This window comes from Salvelinus alpinus, chromosome 14 (assembly GCF_045679555.1).
Source record: "Salvelinus alpinus chromosome 14, SLU_Salpinus.1, whole genome shotgun sequence".
Classification (NCBI taxonomy): Eukaryota; Metazoa; Chordata; class Actinopteri; order Salmoniformes; family Salmonidae; genus Salvelinus; species Salvelinus alpinus.
Genome location: NC_092099.1, coordinates 2,185,384 through 2,206,529, shown reverse-complemented (window position 1 = coordinate 2,206,529; position 21,146 = coordinate 2,185,384). Strand labels below are relative to the sequence as shown.

Genomic DNA, 21,146 nt, shown 5'->3' with positions numbered 1-21,146 from the left:
GACTCCTGTCTTTGGCTGGAAAAATGACTGTCTGTGATTTTGTGGTGACCTAACATAATCGTTTGTGGTGCTTTCGCTGAAAAGCCTATTTGAAATCGGACACTTTGGTGGGATTAACAACAAGATTACCTTTAAAATGGTATAAGATACATGTATGTTTGAGGAATTTTAATTATGAGTTTTCTGTTGTTTGAATTTGGCGCCCTGCACTTTCACTGGCTGTTGTCATATCATCCCGTTAACGGGATTGCAGCCATAAGAAGTTAACCTGTCTCCTCCCCTCTTCATTTACACTGACTGAAGTGGATTTAACAGGTGACATACATAAGGGATCATAGCTTTCACCTGGTCAGTCTATGTCATGGAAAGAGCACGTGATCCTAATGTTTTGTACACTCTGTGTAGTTGCTTGTACCTCACTCCAAACCACCACCAATGTATAATTTAACTTGGGAGTATACCCTATTGAAGACTATTGTGACATTGTGTTTGTCACTGGTTAGGAAACTCACAGTGGTTAGGTCTATAGGCCCCTGGTAGTGAGGAGGACCCTGGGGGCCCGGGAGGACCTGTTGGGCCTGGGATTCCTGGACGACCATCGTAGCCGATCCCTGGGGAGCCTGGTGGGCCCTGGGGACCATGGAGGCCCATGATTGAATCTCCCTTTGGGCCCTGTGATAAAAAAAAATGGAAAATAACATTTAACTTTACTTGTGCCACATTCACCATAAGGCTCTCTTTCCATTTTTGTTAGCAAGACATGACAGATATCGTAAGGTGTCTTAGTGACTGATATCAGGTTGTGACAAGTTCCTTTTATGTCCTCTCAATTTCGTACCATAAGTCCTGGGTTTCCAGGGGGTCCTGGTGGGCCTTGTTGTCCTCTAAAACGGGGGTCATAATAGCCACCACTTGGCTCTCCCTTCTCCCCCTTCATGCCAGAATCCCCACGATCTCCTTTCAGGTCATTCTGCAAAGACAAACATCTATTAATGCGCTGTCCTGTCAAACATACCCATCTTCTTAAGGATGATAGGATTATGTAGGTATAGGATAATAGCATTTTACTTCTTGTTAGGTCTTTAGGTTAATTGAAGATGAGAGTGCGGAATCTGGACTGGCAGTAAAGGGCTCTTTCCACCAAATCAGAGTGGTGAGAGAAATAGAAAGGCAAAATACAAAGAGATGACTGAAATCCAGATACATTTTTATTGGAGAAGAACTCTCTAAGGCTAGATGAAAAATTCAACAGCGATGTAGTGGAGGTTAAATGTTTGTAAACGCTGTTTATGCACCTCTTTATTCTGTGAATATCTTTTAACCACCTGTTCCGCCAAATTAGTGCTTTTTGCATGAACGATTACGCCATCTCAACCAGGGTATCCAAAATGTACAAACCTACTATTTTAGCTACTAAATCCCTGTATGTAATGCATACTGTAGTACTATTAATGGTAATACTGTACCTTGAATGTGAATATGTCTAAATTAGAGGCCACACCTGGAAATAAAAAATAAAAAAATCACGAAAAGCATACTGGTTGAATTGTAGCCTTAAGATAAAACCAAGTGGTTGTTGTTATCCCTGTGCTGTATTGAGACATAAAAGTCTTACCTGGCGTTCCTGGGAGACCTTGAGCTCCGTGATCACCTTTCTCCCCCTTTGTCGCTACAAAAAACAGAACACGTGAAGAATATACACAGTTTAGAAAATAAATATGGAAACATTTCTATTAGAAATAAATATAATTTGTATCACTGTATTGTAATGGTTGTATGCACTACCCATGCCCAATGGCAGTCAAATGTCACTTTTTTTATGGGCTAATGGAATGGTTAGCCTTACACTAAAACAGAATGGATTTCGAAGTCTAACTCAAACCTTGACAGCGCTATTTGATGTTCCAGTTTTTTTATAAGTAAATTCCCCAAATCTAGGTGCTTTTTATGAAAGCATTGGTCTAATCTCTTGACAGTAGATTGATCATGAATCCCTCTTTCTTCAATAGCTGAAAACAATTGACGGTTGATGGGGAACTGTTTATGTCTCTTTAAAGAATAAAAACTGTCTCTTCATTTTCAACTCTTCAATTTGTTGACTGCTGGGTATGCTCATGTGCCAAATGTAATCCTCTGTCTTCAAGATGTTTTAAGTTTGATGTAAAAACAACAAATCATTGTCAGCATACCTGGATAATTCCTTGAGGCGTCATATCCCTGCAATAAAATGGGAAATTACACATTAAAGTATTCTCCAGTATTTTGCACACAAACATGATATCTTGTTTCTTATTCCTAGATGAAGATGGCATTATAGACTTTTTTGTGGCCAATGGCATCGATGGTACAGTTGAAGTCGGAAGTTAACATACACCTTAGCCAAATACATTTAAACTCAGTTTTTCAAAATTCCTGACATTTAATCCCGGTAAAAATTCCCTGTTTTAGGTCAGTTAGGATCACCACTTTTTTTTAAGAAAGTGAAATGTCAGAATAATAGGAGAGCGAATGATTTATTTCAGCTTTTATTTCTTTCATCACATTCCCAGTGGGTCAGAAGTTTACATACACTCAATTAGTATTTGGTAGCATTGCCTTAAAATTGTTTAACTTGGTTCAAACGTTTCAGGTAGCCTTCCACAAGCTTCCCACAATAAGTTGGGTGAATTTTGGCCCATTCATCCTGACAGAGCTGGTGTAAATGAGTTACGTTTGTAGGCCTCCTTGCTCGCACACGCTTTTTCAGTTCTGCCCACAAATTTTCTATGGGATTGAGGTCAGGGCTTTGTGATGGCCACTCCAATACCTTGACTTTGTTGTCCTTAAGCCATTTTGCCACAACTTTGGAAATATGCTTGAGGTCATTGTCCATTGGAAGACCCATTTGCGACCAAGCTTTAACTTCCTGACTGATGTCTTGAGATGTTGTTTCAATATATCCACATCATTTTCCTTCCTCATGAAGGCATCTATTTTGTGAAGTGCACCAGTCCCTCCTGCAGCAAAGCACCCCCACAACATGATGCTGCCACCCCCGTGCTTCACGGTTGGGATGGTGTTCTTCGGCTTGCAAGCCTCCCCCTTTTTCCTCCAAACATAACGATGGTCATTATGGCCAAACAGTTCTATTTTTGTTTCATCAGACCAGATAACATTTCACCAAAAGCTACGATATTTGTCCCCATGTGCAGTTGCAAACCGTAGTCTGGCTTTTTATTGGCGGTTTTGGAGCAGTGGCTTCTTCCTTGCTGAGCGGCCTTTCAGGTTATGTCGATATAGGACTCATTTTGCTGTGGATATAGATACTTTTGTACCTGTTTCCTCCAGCATTCACAAGGTCCTCTGCTGTTGTTCTGGGATTGATTTGCACTTTTCACACCAAAGTTCGTTCATCTCTAGGAGACAGAACGCGTCTCCTTCCTGAGCGGTATAACGGCTGTGTGGTCCCATGGTGTTTATACTTGTGTACTATTGTTTGTACAGATTAACGTGGTACATTCAGGCATTTGGAAATTGCTCCCAAGGATGAACCAGACTTGTGGAGGTCTACAATTTGATTTCTGAGGTCTTAGCTGATTTATTTGGATTTTCCCATGATGTCAAGCAAAGAGGCACTGAGTTTGAAGGTAGGCCTTAAAATACATCCACATGTACATCTCGAATTGACTCAAATGATGTCAATTAGCCTATCAGAAACCTTCTAAAGCCATGACATAATTTCCTGGAATTTTCCAAGCTGTTTAAAGGCACAGTCAACTTAGTGTATGCAAAATTCAGACCCATTGGAATTGTGATACAGTGAATTATAAGTAAAATAATCTGTCTGTAAACAATTGTCGGGAGAATTACTTGAGTCATGCACAAAGTAGATGTCCTAACCGACTTGCCAAAACTATAGTTCGTTAACAAGAAATTTGCGGAGTGGTTGAAAAACGAGTCTTAATGACTAACCTTAGTGTATGTAAACTTCCGACTTCAACTGTATATGATCTTCAGGGTTGTGTTCATTAGTGCATGCACTCGAAAATTAAAATGATTGTTGGTTATTAGACAAGTCAAAGTTGTCAGTCTTCCATTTGGTGCTGAATGAACACAACCCTGGTGTTGGGAATAAGGATTCTGATAAACTCACGTTGAAGCGGTCCACAGGCACAGCTGGTCCGGGTGATCCTGGGGGCCCGGGTGGGCCTGGGACACCCTGAAAAGAGACGACATTAGTCAGTGCACTTCCATTGGATTGTAAACCGGCCCAGTGCAATGTAATATGCACATGTCACACTTACTGGGTAGCCAAATCCGGCACCTGTGGATGGCTCTCCTTTTTCACCCTTGTATCCGTTTACACCAGGACGACCCTGTAGGAAACAGACATGGACAGTTAGACACTACACAGGCCTTACACAAGGAGCATTCACTAGAGATAATAATATCAGTAATAATAATTACAAGAGATAATACTAGTAGTAGTAGTATAAGTAGTATTAGTTGTATTAGTTGCATGTATTAGTAGTAGTAGTATTAGTTGCATTGCAAGAGACAGAAATCAATCCTATTTCGTGCAACTGGCTGTATTCAATATCCAATCAGTGAGCAGAAAAAAGTTTACATGATTCGCTGATATCGTTTCAATCGGAAATCCGTCCCAGTTGCCATGTCAACACAGCTGTCAGTGCTGCAGCCAATAGCGACAAAAAATACATGACAAATGGGAAATGTATGAACCAGGGGTGTCAAACATAGGACCCGCGGTACAGTACCAGTCAAGAGTTTGGACACACCTACTCATTCAAGGGTTTTTATTGAATTGTACTATTTTCTACATTGTAGAATTACATTTACATTTAAGTCATTTAGCAGACGCTCTTATCCAGAGCGACTTACAAATTGGAAAGCTCATACATATTCATCCTGGTCCCCCCGTGGGGAATGAACCCACAACCCTGGCATTGCAAGCGCCATGCTCTACCAACTGAGCCACACGGGACCGAGAATAATAGCGAAGACATCAAAACTATGAAATAACACATACGGAATCATGTAGTAACCAAAAAAGTGTTAAACAAATCATAATATATTTTAGATTTTACATTCTTCAAAGTAGCCACCCTTTGCCTTGATGACAGCTTTGCACACCCTTGGCATTCTCTCAACCAGCTTCATGAGGTAGTCACCTGGAATGCATTTCAATTAACAGGTGTGCCTTGTTAAAAGTTAATTTGTGGAATTTATTTCCTTCCTAATACGTTTGAGCCAATCAGTTGTGACAAGGTAGGGGTTTTATACAGAAGATAGCCCTTATTGACTGGTACTGTATATATATATTTGTGTTTAAAAAAAAAAAATTGTGGGGGGGACTTAATATACTTCTAAATGACTAAAACCAAATCGAAACTGTGTTGAAATGATAATGGACCAACATTAATACAGTTTTTTGAATGTGTCCAGCTCATTAATAATCAACGAAATGAAAGCTAGACAGTCAGGGAGCATAGAAAATTGGATAAATGTTTTTTATCTATCGTTTTGGACGGCGAGGAAATGCGAGAGACCAATTGCGGCCACGGGGGCAAAATTAGTTTGACACCCCTGATATAAACAACTCTAGACACCCTGGCTAGTCATGGTTTATGTACAGTATATGGTCTGGCAGTCAATAAAGGTAATTTTATAAGTGAAACCAGACGTTTCTCTGTCCAGTTTTAACTGAAAATGTCTAACATGAACTGCATTAGCTAGCTCGTCACTGGCGTGGTTAGCTTGCTAGCTTGAGATGATGTCACAAGGAATTTGCATCTGCAACCAAAATTACATCCATATTGCTTTGTGTGACACTACTACTGTCACGCTACTGAGACCCTACTGTAATTGTAAAGTTAGAAATTTAGCTCCAGTACTTACAGGTCTTCCGGGCATTCCAAATTCACCCTTTATCCCAGAAGGTCCATACTGCCCCTGCACAAACAACACATCAATCATATGTGACAAAAACACATTCACTAGAAACATTTTTATCCGTTCGACAGGGGTGGATTTTTGTTTTGTTTTGTGTTTTTTTTATTTTTATGATGATTGCCAAATCATTTTCTAGGTACGTGATGTCACCGAGTAATACTTAAGCTCCACATATTATTCTAAATTCCTGAATTGCATGCAAAATCTGTTTTTTTCAACTATAAAAATAATGCTTCTTTGCAGGACAAGGATTGTCCTGACTTTCAATGCCTGAATTGCTTCACCTTGCTTTTCTGGTTGGCTGGCAAGTTTCACCATCCAATCATTTCAGATCTGGCAATACGTTGGCGCATGGCAATTATTAGAATATAGCAAATATGTAAGGGACACTCAACGAGGGGTTATGTGTTATATGGAAAATAATAAATGACGTGGAAGGTGTGTGAAACTTACCTTCCACAGAACTGCATTATTTTCCAGAGAATGCATAGAGCCCCTTTTCTACCATGGCTATAATTTAACACATTTGTTCAACTGTGTTCAACATCCACTGAAGTAGATAGCAAGTTTACTAGATAGCTACAGTATTTTCCGTGGTAACCAAACAGACAGACTTGCTAATTTAGCTAACCAAACCATCAGTCCTAGCTTGCTATTATGGAAATCTAATTCAACAATGCCAATAATGTTTTTATATTTGACTTTAGCTTTCAAAAGCAGCTCAAACATGAACAGATGAATGTGCAAGTAGAGATACTGGGGTGTAAAGGAACAAAAATATATATATATAACAATATGGGAATGAGGTAGTTGGGTGGGCTATTTACAGATGGGCTATTTACAGGTGCAATGATCTGTAAGCTGCTTTGACCGCTGATGCTTAAAGTTAGTGTGGGAGATATGACTCTCCACCTTCAGTGATTTTTGCAGTTCGTTCCAGTAATTGACAGCAGAGAAATGGAAGGAAAGGTGGCCAAACGAGGAAATGCCATTGGAGGTGACCAGTGAAATATACCTGCTGGAGTGCGTGCTATGGGTGGTGCTGCTATGGTGACCAGTGAGCTGAGATAAGGCAGGGCTTTACCTAGCAAAGACTTATACATGACCTGGAGCCAGTGGGTTTGGCGACGAATATGAAGCGAGGGCCAGCCAACGAGAGCATACAGGTCGCAGTGGTGGGTAGTATATGGGGCTTTGGTGATAAAACGGATGGCACTGAGATAGACTGCATCCAATTTGCTGAGTAGAGTGTTGGAGGCTAATCTGTAAATGACATCGCCGAAGTCAAGGATCGGTAGGATAGTCCGTTTTACGAGGGTATGTTTGGCAGCATGAATGAAGGATGCTTTGTTGCGAAATAGGAAGCCGATTCTAGATTTAATTTTGGATTGAAGATGCTTAATGTGAGTCTGGAAGGAGAGTTTACAGTCTAACCAGACACCTAAGTATTTGTAGTTGTCTACATATTCTATGCGGTGATTGACAGAGTCGAAAGCCTTGGCCAGGTCGATGAATACGGCTGCATAGTATTGTCTTTTATCGATGGCGGTTATGATATCGTTTAGGACCTTGAGCGTGACTGAGGTGCACCCATGATCAGCTCGGAAACCAGATTGCATAGCGGAGAAGGTACGGTGGGATTCGAAATGGTCGGTGATCTGTTTGTTAACTTGGCTTTCGAAGACCTTAGAAAGGCAGGGTAGGATAGATATAGGTCTGTAACAGTTTGGGTCTATGGTATCTCCCCCTTTGAAGAGGGGGATGACCGCGGCAGTTTTCCAATCTTTGGGGATCTCAGACGATACGAGAGAGAGGTTGAACAGGCTAGTAATAGGGGTTGCAACAATTGCTGCGGCTAATTTTAGAAAGAGAGGGTCCAGATTGTCTAGTCCAGCTGATTTGTAGGGGTCCAGATGTTGCAGCTCTTTCAGAAAATCAGCTATCTGGATTTGGGTGAAGGAGAATTGGGGAGGCTTGGGCAAGTTGCTGTGGGGGGTGCAGAGCTGTTTACCAGGGTAGGGGTAGCCAGGTGGAAAGCATGGCCAGCCGAAGAAAAATGCTTATTGAAATTCTCAATTATCGTGGATTTATCGGTGGTGAAAGTGTTTCCTAGCCTCAGTGCAGTGGGCAGCTGGGAGGAGGTGCTCTTATTCTCCATGGACTTTACAGTGTCCCAGAACATTTTGGAGTTTGTGCTACAGGATGCAAATTTCTGTTTGAAAAACTAGCCTTTGCATTCCAAACTGCCTGTGTATATTGGTTCCTAACTTCCCTGAAAAGTTGCATATCGCGGGGACTATTCGATGCTAATGCAGAACACCACAGGATGTTGTTGTGCTGGTCAAGGGCAGTCAGGTCTGGAGTGAACCAAGGGCTATATCTGTTCCTGGTTATTTTTTTTTGGAACGGGGCATGCTTATTTAATATGGTGAGGAAGTACTTTTAAAGAATAACCAGGCATACTCTACTGATGGAATGAAGTGAACATCCTTTCAGGATACCCGGGCCAGGTCGATTAGAAAGTTGGACCGCGGACCCAGGCAATGAGGCAGTGACCGCTGAGATCCTGGTTGAAGACAGCAGAGGTGTATTTAGAGGGCAGGTTGGTCAGGGTAATATCTATGAGGGTGCCCGTGTTTACAGATTTGGGGTTGTACCTGAAAGGTTCCATGATAATTTGGGTGAGATTGAGGGCATCTAGCTTAGATTATAGGACGGCCGGGGTGTTAAGCATATCCCAGTTTAGGTCACGTAACAGTACAAACTCTGAAGATAAATGGGGGGCAATTAATTCACATATGGTGTCCAGGGCACAGCTGGGAGCTGAGGGGGGTCGGTAGCAGGCGGCAACAGTGAGAGACTTATTTCTGGAAAGGTGGATTTTTAAAAGTAGAAGCTCGAACTGTTTGGGCACAGACCTGGATAGCATGACAGAACTCTGCAGGCTGTCTCTGCAGTAGATTGCAACTCCACCCCCTTTGGCAGTTCTATCTTGGTGGAAAATGTTGAAGTTGGGGATGGAAATTTCAGACTATTTGGTGGCCTTCCTAAGGCAGGATTCAGACACGGCTAGGACATCAGGGTTGGCGGAGTGTGCTAAAGCAGTGGGAAAAAAAACTTAGGGTGGAGGCTTCTGATGTTAACATGCATGAAACCAAGGCTTTTACGGTTATAGAAGTCAACAAATGACAGCGCCTGGGGAATAGGAGTGGAACTGGGGACTACAGAGCCTGAGTTAACCTCTACATAACCAGAGGAATAGAGGAGGAGGAGGATAAGGCTACGGCTAAAGGCTATAAGAACTGGTCGTCTAGTGCGTTGGGGACAGAGAATAAAAGGAGCAGATTTCTGGGCGTGATAGAATAGACAAGGGTATGGTAGGATGTGAGTACAGTGAAGGTAAACCTACGCGTTGCGTGAAAATGAGAGAGGTTTCATCTCTGGAGGCATCAATTAACCTAGGTGAAGACTCCGCATGTGTGTGGGGTGGGACGAAAGAGCTATCTAAGGCATTTTGAGTGGGACCTTTGGCTCTACAGTGAAATAAAACTAAAACTAGCCAAGTAAGCAGTAGACAAGGCATATTGACATTAGAGAGAGAAATAAAGCAATCCCAGGTGTTGAACAGGAGACCTAAGACAACAACAGGTAAATGGCGATGAATGTGCAGAGCGGGTCAGTTAGGTACATACAGGACCTGAGTTCAAGGCAGGGGCTGACAGGTAAACCAAATGAGGTACAGTGTTATTGAAACGGTCCATGGGGCATCAGCTGTGTAGCCGAGTGATCATAGGGTCAAAAGAGCAGCAATAGGTGAGTCAGGGTGCTGTTCGGTAGTCGCTACTACGATGGGCGAGCAGGGGACACAGCGTTCAGAAAAGCTAGTGTGCCGGGGCTAGTAGACGGTTCTGTGGCGATATCGTAACAGAATAGCCTGTTGAGACCACATTGGGCGATCACGTCGGCAGTCCAGTCGTGATGGATTAGCGGGACTCCATGTCGACAATAAAGGGTCCAGGCCAATTGGCAAAGGAGGTATTGTAGCCCTAGAATTAACTGGTATATGGGCCTAGCTCAAGGCTAACTGGTGCTAGCTTCGGGACAGAGGCGTTAGCTACCAGTAGCAGCTCGTTTGCAGCTAGCTAGTAATGATCCGGTATAATGATCCAGAGCGGCAGAAATCCGGTGATATGGTAGAGAGAAGCAGTCCGATATGTTCTGGGTTGATATCGCGCTGTGCAGACTGGCAGGTGATTGTCCGAGCTAAGGCTGTCTGATTCCGGAGGGAAAAAAGGCGAGGACCGCTAGCCGTGGCTAACAAAGACTAGCTCCTGATGGAAGTTCCAGTTATAAGGAATAAAAATATGGCTATTAGAATCAACTATAGCCACTGAATTCTACCATGCTGATACTGTGCATTATAGGGAAATAATGCACGCTCTAGAATGCCCTTCAAGCCAATCAGAAATTACTATTCAACAATGCCATGGTATAATTAAGCAATAAGGCACCGCCAATATACTACGGCTAAGGGCTGTTTTTTAAGCACGACACAACACGGAGTGCCTGGATACAGCCCTTAGCTGTGGTATACTGGCCATATCCCACAAACCCGAGGTGCCTTATTGCTATTATAAACTGGTTACCAAACTGGTTACGTAATTAGATCAGTAAAAATAAATGTTTGGTCATTCCCATGGTATACGGTCTGATATAATATGGCTGTCAGCCAATCAGCATTCAGGGCTCGAACCACCATGTTTATAATGTCTGATATACCACAGACTTCAACCAATCAGCATCCAGGAGCCAAACTACCCGGTTTATAAAATTTAATTATAGCATTTTATACATGCTGGTTTTCGCAGGCTATACTTGAGAATAATGTGGGCCCTCCCAGCCTGTCGGCAATTTATTAATGTGCAATTTGCCGCTATTTGCCGTTTTAGGTGTGACATCATTACGTCCAGCTGTTTTTATCGACACAAGATAGTTCAATTGAAATGCACCCTAGCAGGAAATTGCTGAATCCATTTTCTATGCAAACTTTTTAAATGTTGACAATAAAATCACTAGACAAGTTAATGGAAACATAGCTATTGATATACATGGCAGCTCAATATACTTAAGGTAGACTCAGCAATATGTGTTTACCACGAGGAACAGGGCTACTTCCGACACAAACTAAGACCGCATGAAGCGAGTGGTTGCACACGTCAGCATTTGCTGTCATGCAGCTATCCCCTTGCAGAAGAGAGACGTGAACTGTCGTGCACATGCGAAGATGCTTAACAGTATCTGTGCTGGTGCTGACAAGTGCAGACTTTTGCCTCACACTCTCTCTTGACAATATCTCTGGCCCTACTGTCGCTCAATGCGGCCGTGATCCCATCCATTCAGGACACCTACACAAAACGGTGCCTGCATCATCAAGGACCCCACACATCCCAGTCACTAACTGTTCACTCCCTTACAGTCTGGCAGACAGTATAGGAGCATCTGGTCTCAGACCAACAGGCTCAGAGACAGTTTCCATCCACAAGCCATCAGACTACTGAACACTTGAACTGGACTGACCACCCGCACTGACTCTCTGCACCTTAGCACACATGAACACACCCACCCAAACACACACATCCACACTCATACTACACACAAATCACAACTGCTACTACTAGACTTTTCTATTCTACCAAGCCATTTACTTTTTATTCTTGTGTATCCTGGTCATATGACTAATAAAACGTGAAACTCGTGACCACGTCATATCGCTGAGTCAGTTTAATTTAAGCAGCTTCAAATAGTAAGAACATAATGTAAAGTAATAAGCCTAAAAGTACTTACAGGAGGCCCAACGGGTCCAGCAGGTCCTCTGTCTCCCTACAGAAGATGGAGTTGGTGTTTAATGAGGCCAACAGACAGATGAGACAGAGGCAAACAGAAGTCAATAGTGAGACACTCACCTTCTCACCCGACAATTCTCCCAGGTACAAAGGACTCCCATCAGGCCCGATTATTAATCCAGGCTCGCCCTTCTCGCCCTGAGACGAGACACATATAAAGAAAATCTGTTAATTTGCTAGCCCCAACAGAATAAACACTTGTTGGGAATAGGCCTTACATAGTGGTACACTGTAGCACTAATGATAGGGCTATGTTGCTGTGCGGTCACATCACTGACCTTGACTCCATAACCGGGCTGGCCTGGGTCTCCCATGTCACCCTTTGATCCAATGGGACCCTTTTAGAAAATACAACAAAGTTGAAAAATTAGCTATTTATCACACGTCAAACTAGCACAAATGTTTGATTTCTTTAGTCCTTCAGGGCAAATATACACCACACTATGACATCTACATGTGTTAGAACACAACGTTAGAAGAACTGTAGCAAGACAACGTTAACTGACCTGTAGGATAACATTAGGAAAATCAATGCTTACAGGGAATCCAGCTTGGCCAGGTAGACCAGTTCCACCCTACAGAAAAGAAAAGGAGACAACATAAAAATCTGTTAAAATGATTTATCCCTTTTTCATGACTGGTTAAGTAAGGCCACACATCGTTCCAAATATTTGATAGGGACGTATACCCATTAAGTCAAATCAATATTTCGTGGTATTGTAAAGGATTTCCACTATCTCCCCCTACAGAATATTTTTCCAATCAACTCAAATGTCTGAGGACATGAATCATTACCATGATTTTATTGCATGATATGCTCTCAATAGGTTTTGCAACAAAATAACATTTGTTTCCTATGAGAACATTAATAAAATATCTCGATGAATGAGTAATGTCAGTTATGAAAATTACACAGGCCATTGGGAAAACTACTGCAAATGGCATTTCTTAAAAGTGGGTTGTGTAAATGTAGCTTTCGCCTAATAAACAGTACCAGTCAAAAGTTTGGACACACCTACTCATTCCAGGGTTTTTCTTTAGTTTTACGTTTTTCTACATAGTAGAATAATAGTGAAGACATCAAAACTATGAAATAACACATATGGAATCATGTAGTAAGCAAAAAAAGTGTAAACAAATCAACATATATTTTATATTCTTCAAAGTAGCCATCTTTTTGCCTTGATGACAGCTTTGCACACTCTTGGCATTCTCTCATCCAGCTTCATGAGGTAGTCACTTAGAATGCATTTCAAAGTTAATTTGTGGAATTTCTTTCCTTATTAATGGATTTGAGCCAATCAGTTGTGCTGTGACAAGGTAGGGGTGGTATACAGAAGATAGCCCTATTTGGCAAAAGACCAAGTCAATATTATGGAAAGAACAGCTCAAAAAAGGAAAGAGAAACGACAGAGCATCATTACTTTAAGACATGAAGGTCAGTAAATGCGGAAAGGTGCAGTCGCAAAAACCATCAAGCGCTATGATGAAACTGGCTCTCATGAGGACCACCACAGGAAAGGAAGACCCAGAGTTACCTCTGCTGTAGAGGATAAGTTCAATATAGATACCAGCCTCAGAAATTGCAGCCCAAATAAATGCTTCACAGAGTTCAAGTAACAGACACATCTCAAAATCAACTGTTCAGAGGCGACTGCGTGAATCAGGCCTTCGCGGTGGAATTGCTGCAAAGAAACAACAATTAAAGGCCACCAATAAGAAGAAGAGACTTGTTTGGGCCAAGAAACACGAGCAATGGACATTAGACCTGTGGAAATCTGTCCTTTGGTCTGATGAGTCCAAATTTGAGATTTTTGGTTCCAACCGCCGTGTCTTTGTGAGACGCAGAATAGGTGAACGGATTATCTCCGCATGTGTGGTTCCCACCGTGAAGCATGGAGGAGGAGGTGTGATGGTGCTTTGCTGATGACACTGTCAGTGATTTATTTTGAATTCAAGGCACACTTAACCAGCATGGCTACAAAGACGCTTTATCTGATCAAGCTTGTGCAAAATTAGAGAAGATAATCACATCAGCAAAGCTACCACCTCGACTGACGAAACACCATGGCAGGTGGAAGCTAGTAGGCCTACTTATGCAGCAGCTAGCACTAGCAGCCTCCTAGTCCTGTCAGAGACTGTCATTGCCTGGGCCAGACAATGACAGTGGCCTTGCACCTCCTCTTCTTGATCCCATCGAGAAGAGTGACAGTTCCTCTAGTGCAGTGCTCTTCAACCCTGTTCCTGGACTGCTAACATCCTAACCTGAATCAGGTTAGTTCCAACTAGGGCTGGCGCAAAAACCTACAGGAGGGTAGCTCTCCTGTAACAGGGTTAGAGAGCCCTGCTCTATTGAAAGGGCCGACCCTCCTTCTCCTCTACCAGAAAACCAAGCTGATGACTGCCAGAGACCGAACGGCGCTCATAAGAGAGGCCCCACTTCTGTGTACTGTACACTGGTAAGCCTACGAGTGATGAGATGGACAGATTAAATCTAAACACAATACCCCATAATGACGAAGCAAAAACAGATTTTTAGATTTTTTTTGCAAATGTATTGAAAATAAAAACTGAACTTCCACATTTACACAAGTATTCAGACCCTTTACTCAGTACTTTTTTTGGTATTTGGTATTTTATTAGGATCCCCATTAGCTGTTGCAAAAGCAGCAGCTACTCTTCCTGGGGCCCACACAAAACGTGAAACATAATACAGAATGGCATAATACCGAGCATCATTAGACATGAACAGCTCAAGGACAGAACAACATAGATTTTTAAAAAGACACACGAAGTGTCACGACTTCCGCCGAAGTTGGTCCCTCTCCTTGTTCGGGCGGCGTTCGAAGTCACCGACTTTCTAGCCATCGCTGATCCTCTTTTCATTTTCCTTTGGTTTTTATCTTGTCTTTTATCACACCTGGTTCCAATCCCATCAATTACATGTTGTGTATTTAACCCTCTGTTCCCCCTCATGTCCTTGTCGGTGATCGTTTGTTTGTAAGCTATGTGCAAGTTTTGTTCTGGTGTGCGAAGGGTTTTGTGCCCACTTGTATTATTTTGTATATTTTGGTTTTCTGAGTTTTTGAGCACTTATTAAACTGCTCCGTTTATACCAAGTTTGATCTCCTGCGCCTGACTTCCCTGCCACCAGCATGCACCCCCTTACACGTAGCCTACATACACACACAAACTACCTAGGTCAAGTAAGGGAGAGGCGTTGTGCTGTGAGGTGTTGCTTTATCTGTTTTTTGAAACCAGGTTTGCTGTTTATTTGAGCAATATGAGATGGAAGGAAGTTATGCGTTGTCTTGGCTGTGTGCTTAGGGTCGTTGTCCTGTTGGAAGGTGAACCTTCGCCCCCAGTCTGAGGTCCTGAGTGCTCTGGAGCAGGTTTTCATCAAGGATCTCTCTGTACTTTGCTCCGTTCATCTTTCCCTCGATCCTGACAAGTCTCCCAGTCCCTGCCACTGAAAAATATGCCTCACCGTAGGGATGGTGCCAGATTTCCTCCAGATGTGATGCTTGGCATTCAGGACAAAGAGTTCAATGTTGGTTTTATCAGACCAGAGAATATTGTATCTCATGGTCAGAGTCCTTTAGGTGCCTTTTTGCAAACTCCAAGTGGGCTGACTTGTGCCTTTTACTGAGGAGTTGCTTCCGTCTGGCCTAATTAGTGGAGTGCTGCAGAGATGGTTGTCGTTCTGGAAGGTTCTCCCATCTCCACAGAATAATTCTCAATCAGAGTAACCATCGGGTTCTTGGTCACCTCTCTGACCAAGGCCGTTGTGCGCGATTTCTCAGTTTGGCCAGGCGGCCAGCTCTAGGAAGTGTCTTGGTGGTTCCAAACTTGATCCATTTAAAAATGGAGGCCACTGTGTTCTTGGGGAACCTTCAATAATGCTGACATTTCTTGATGCCCTTCCCCAGATCTGTGCCTCGACACGATCCTGTCTCGGCGCTCCACGGTCAATTCCTTCGACCTCATGGCTTGGTTTTTGCTCTGACATGCACTGTCAACTGTGGGTCCTTATATAGACAGGTGTGCCTTTCCAAATCATGTGCAATCAATTGAATTTAACACAGGTGGACTCCAATCAAGCTCTAGAAACATCTCAAGGATGATCATTGGAAACAGGATGCACCTGAGCTCAATTTCAAGTCTCTTATCGAAGTGTCTGAATACTTACGTAAATAAGGTACCTGTTTTTATTTTTTATAAATTTGCAAACATTTCAAAAAACCTGTTTTCCATTTGTCATTATGGGGTATTATGTGTAGATTTATGAGGAAAAACATGCATTTAATAAATTTTAGAAAAAGGCTGTAACAAAATGTGGAAGAAGGAAAGGGGTCTGAATACTTTCCGAATGCACTGTATAGCTATAGATAGGCAAAGAGGCTAGACTGCATTGTCTGCATAATTAAACAATCCCTAGTAAGATATTATTTTGACGGTTGACTGATTGTACTATTTGACATTAATAGACTGGTTTTATACAGCACAATCTTTCTATCCAAGCTCGGAGAGAACATGAGGAAGGCTAAAGTAGGCCTACAGGACAGTTGTCCATAAAATACAACAAATCTATTGGTTACTGATTAGTATACTGCTGCATCGAAAATTCGATTTACAATCGGCAATGTTTGAACATGCCACTTTAATTACTGAACAAGTAAATAAATCATTGCCACCAGCCAGCATTCTCAATAGCAGAGTGAAACATAAACGTTTGGCTTAACATGAGAAAATTATGACCAAATAAAAATAAACATGTATCCATTAAAGCAAAGCTATATGCTAATACAAGCACTAGCACAACATACTTTTAAAAATGTTTTAATTTCACCTTTATTTAACCAGGTAGGACAGTTGAGAACAAGTTCTAATTTACAACTGCGACCTGGCCAAGATAAAGCAAAGCAGTGCGACAAAAACAACAACACAGAGTTACACATGGGATAAACAAACGTACAGTCAATAACACAATAGAAAAATCTGTATTCAGTGTGTGCAAATGAAGTAAGGAGGTAAGGCAATAAATAGGCCAATAGTGGCGAAGTGATTACAATTTAGCAATTAACACTGGAGTGATATGTGCAGATGAGGATGTGCAAGTAGAAATACTGGTGTGCAAAATTGCAGAAAAACAAAAACAAATATGGGGATGAGGTAGGTAGTTGGTTGGATGGGCTATTTACAGATGGGCTGTGTACAGCTGCAGCAATTGGTAAGCTGCCCTGACAGCTGACGCTTAAAGTTAGTGAGGGAGATATGAGTCTCCAACTTCAGTGATTTTTGCAATTCGTTCCATTCTTTGGCAGCAGAGAACTGAAAGAAAAGGTGGACAAAGGAAGTGTTGGCATTGGGGATGACCAGTGAAATAAACCTGCTGGAGCGCGTGCTACAGGTGGGTATTGCTATGGTGACCAGTGAGCTGAGATAAGGCGGAGCTATACCTAGCAAAGACTTATAGATGACCTGGAGCCAGTGGGTTTGGCGACGAATAAGTAGCGAGGACCAGCTAACGAGAGCATACAGGTCGCAGTGGTGGGTAGTATATGGAGCTTTGGTGACAAAATGGATGGGACTGTGATAGACTGCATCCAATTTGCTGAGTAGAGTGTTGGATGCTATTTTATAAATGACATCGCCGAAGTCAAGGATCGGTACGATAGTCAGTTTTACGAGGGTAAGTTTGGCAGCATGAGTGAAGGAGGCTTTGTTGCGAAATAGGAAGTCGATTCTAGATTTAACTTTGGATTGGAGATGCTTAATGTGAGTCTGGAAGGAGAGTTTACAGTCTAGCCAGACACCTAGGCATTTATAGTTGTCCACATATTCTAAGTCAGAACCATCCAGAGTAGTGATGCTAATCAGGCAGGCGGGGGCGGGCAGCGATCGGTTAAAGAGCATGCATTTCGTTTTACTTGTATTTAAGAGCAGTTGGAGGCCACGGAAGGAGTGTGATCTGATACCCTAACGGTAGGAAGTGTGGGAAGGGGGCAAACTGCGGGGTGTTCAGAGAAACTGCACTACGCCAGCGATAGCATTATATATTAATTATATACAACAAATAGAAACAGAAGGTTACTGCCATCTCCGTAGATCTGTAGCCTAACCTTTGTTATACAAGCTACACTTCCAAAGTGTAATGAGGACCATATACAGTGGTTGTATTCATTAAGGTCCATTTTGCAACAGAAAACAAAATGACTATCTTATTGGACAAATTCAGGTAGCCCCTACGTATTTCGGTCTGTTTTCTTCCAGTTGGTGTGAATGACTACGACCCAAGGTTTTAAGTAGTGATGTGCACCGATATGGAAGATCTATATCAATATCAGCTGCTTTTTTCAGAAACCGATATATTGGCTTGAATAAATAACATTGAAACTGTGTACACTTCACTTAAACAGCTTTAGTGTCCAAACAACTTCCAGCTGATTGCCCATTAGGGAAAGTGTGAATGATCTGGGAACCTACCCAACCAGTTTGAATACAATGTAACGCCCGTTGATGGCCCATCGTCAGGCAGTTAAGTATGCTAAGTTGAGAGGATTTTGTGTCTGGCACATGTATACTCTTTTACATAATACTTTTACATAATAGTGTAGGCTACCAGCAAGGATAAATCGATATCAAGATATGCCTCGCTCATATCGATATCAAATCGAATGATCAATATTGGTGCCCACCACTAGTTTCAAGTTTATAGTCATTGGCTTCTTTTATTTGTGGCTTTTGATTGAGTCGCTGGTTGGATTTCAAACATTGATGAAATTACATCAAGCATAATGGCTAGGGCTGTCAAAGTTAACGTGTTAATAACATTACCAAGGACAATGTTCTTTACACGTTAATAATGCATATAAAATGTTCTGCTGTAAAAAAAAAACATTGATGCTGATAAGCACAGACCCTATTCTGCATGGACACTGCAGTCGGTGGGAGCTGCTGTCATGTAGTGCTTACTGTCTCTTAAACATAGAATATGCACGCAGCTTTGAGCAACAATTTTCAAGGAAAACGTACAGAAAGTTAAACCATAAACACATTGCCAGGCGTTTGTTTAGACAACAGCAAAAACATATTGGTACAGAAGTAGCTAGATATTTATGCTAACGCTACCTAACCAAACTAATGTTTATAATGCCATGGCTGAATGCCTATTGATACAAATCTAACTTCCCACAATGATTGTAAATCAGAACAGGAAATCCATTCCATCTAGCTACTGTTTTTGTTGTACTTCTCATGTCAAAGGTTTTAAGCAAATGATTCAAATTCTAGTAGTGGCAGCTTGTGGCTAGTTCATGTTGAAGTAGCCTAGGCTAGATCTAATAGCTGTATTACAGGAACTCAGACCTGGCGGACGTGTTGTTATTGTTTTCGGTGGAATTCATAACATTGTTGGACAGGTTCGAATGTTCTTTGTATCCTTAGAGCAAATAATTGTTTTCCCGTAGTCAACCCTTCAATCAGAAATTGGGAGAACGCTCAATTAGAATGCCTGAAGCTTTAACAGTATGTGTTTGTGAACATTGTGTCACGACTCCTACCGAAGGTGGCTCCTCTTCCTGTTCGGGCGGTGCTCGGCGGTCGTCGTCACCGGTCTACTAGCTGCCACCGATCCCTTTTCCCTTTTCTGTTGGTTTTGTCTTATTAGTTACACCTGTTCCTTGTTTACGTTTAGTGGGGCTATTTAAGCTGGTCGGCCCGCCTGCTCTTTGTGCGGGCTTATTCTTTTCACTGTGTTTGTGTGTGGTAGTGTATTTGGTAGTGTGTTTTGTTGAGTATCGTGTTTGTTGCGCCCGTGTGTGTTGGCGCGCATGATTTGTTCCCTGTGCCTATTAAAGCACTACTCAGTTCCTTCTGCCTCCTGCGCCTGACTCCGCACCCACTACGCTTAAGTGCGTCACACATTGATTGGCCTACTTAAACATTGGGTGTATTTTGTTTCTGATACAGATTATTTCGTGTTTCCGTCTCTTACAATTAAAGGATAGTATGCCTGTAACTCAATGCACTGCTTTTTCCAGTGGAAAAATCTTTCTTTAGCGCCAAATTGGAGCAAATTCTCAAATGTACTACAGAAAATCATGCGATTAATCGATTTACATATTTAAATAGTTTGAGAGCCCTAATAATTACTGCAACTGAGCAATCAAGTTTGGAAAATAAATGACCTAGTTCATCAATTAAACACTTAGTCGTATCAAAAGGCAGTGTCCTGTAGGTCTTAGAAAATAAGCTTTGAAGACTTTTGGAGTAACTTGGCACCACATAAATGGTAACAGAGTTTTCAAACAGGACAAATCACCTACCTGGGGCCCAGCTCCTCCAACGACACCATCATACTGCAACGAGAGAAACTAAACAGCTTAATGTCTATGCACACTCAACCGTCCATGTTGGAGGTGGAGATACAGTAGAGCTAAAAGATGATCATGCAGAAGGATGGGTATATTTATTTCCAGACCCCTAACCCACACCCCTAGGCACTTCATGTAGATACAAAATAGTCAGATAGGTATAAGCAATATGCTAGAAACTAAACCTTGCCAATTGATATGCCAGGGATTTTGCTGTTGTAACATATTGCCAATACTTTTTTTATTTTAACATTTTTTATTTAACCTTTATTTAACTAGGCAAGTCAGTTAAAAACAAATTCTTATTTACAATGACGGCTTACTCCGGCCAAACCCCGACAACGTTGGGCCAATAGTGTGCCGTCCTATGAGACTCCCAATCACGGCCGGATGTGATACAGCCTGGATTCGAACCAGGTACTATAGTGATGCCTCTTGCACTGAGATGCAGTGCCTTAGACTGCTCGGGAGCCCTTCAGGTAATATCCAAGCCTTTCAGATCATAACAAGTTTCAAAAGGGATTGGGGCAAGAGGGGTAGGGTCTAGAGAGGCAGGCGGGTAGGGTCTAGAGGGGCAGGGGGGTAGGGTCTAGAGATGTAGGGACTAGAGGGGCTAGTGTCTATGTGGGTAGGGGCTATAGGGGTTGTTTCGAGAGGCGGCCTTACGCTGCTGGAGGTCTGGTAGATTATTTGTCCAGGTGGGCCGGGTGGGCCTGGTGGTCCAGGCTGTCCGTTTCCATCACGACCAGTTTCGCCCTAAAAAACAGACCGAAGAGAACATCAGCCTTTAGTGACAAAGAAATGCTGGCACAGAATCCATACGCTTCATGGGACTGGGTGGAAGTTGCCCCTAATAACTGACACAGGGTCAGAGATTTTCTCATCCGCCTGATGTTTAATTGCTAAACACATTGAT

At 42.3% G+C, this 21,146-nt stretch overlaps 1 protein-coding gene across 3 annotated transcripts in view; it reads right to left on the bottom strand.

The window, feature by feature from the left end:
• The window catches only part of LOC139538289 (collagen alpha-1(XVIII) chain-like), a 193,989-nt gene that overhangs the window by 12,433 nt on the left and 160,410 nt on the right, over positions 1-21,146 (bottom strand). For all 3 annotated transcript variants that reach the window (XM_071340143.1, XM_071340142.1, XM_071340141.1), the window contains 14 exons: positions 20,897-20,986; positions 20,183-20,215; positions 12,395-12,430; positions 12,134-12,193; positions 11,916-11,993; positions 11,797-11,832; positions 5,899-5,952; positions 4,284-4,355; positions 4,133-4,198; positions 2,190-2,217; positions 1,616-1,669; positions 1,467-1,501; positions 839-970; positions 513-672 (listed from right to left, as the gene is read on the bottom strand). In XM_071340143.1, coding sequence (XP_071196244.1) covers positions 513-672; positions 839-970; positions 1,467-1,501; positions 1,616-1,669; positions 2,190-2,217; positions 4,133-4,198; positions 4,284-4,355; positions 5,899-5,952; positions 11,797-11,832; positions 11,916-11,993; positions 12,134-12,193; positions 12,395-12,430; positions 20,183-20,215; positions 20,897-20,986 — 934 coding nt within the window. The remainder of the gene's footprint in view (positions 1-512; positions 673-838; positions 971-1,466; positions 1,502-1,615; positions 1,670-2,189; positions 2,218-4,132; positions 4,199-4,283; positions 4,356-5,898; positions 5,953-11,796; positions 11,833-11,915; positions 11,994-12,133; positions 12,194-12,394; positions 12,431-20,182; positions 20,216-20,896; positions 20,987-21,146) is intronic.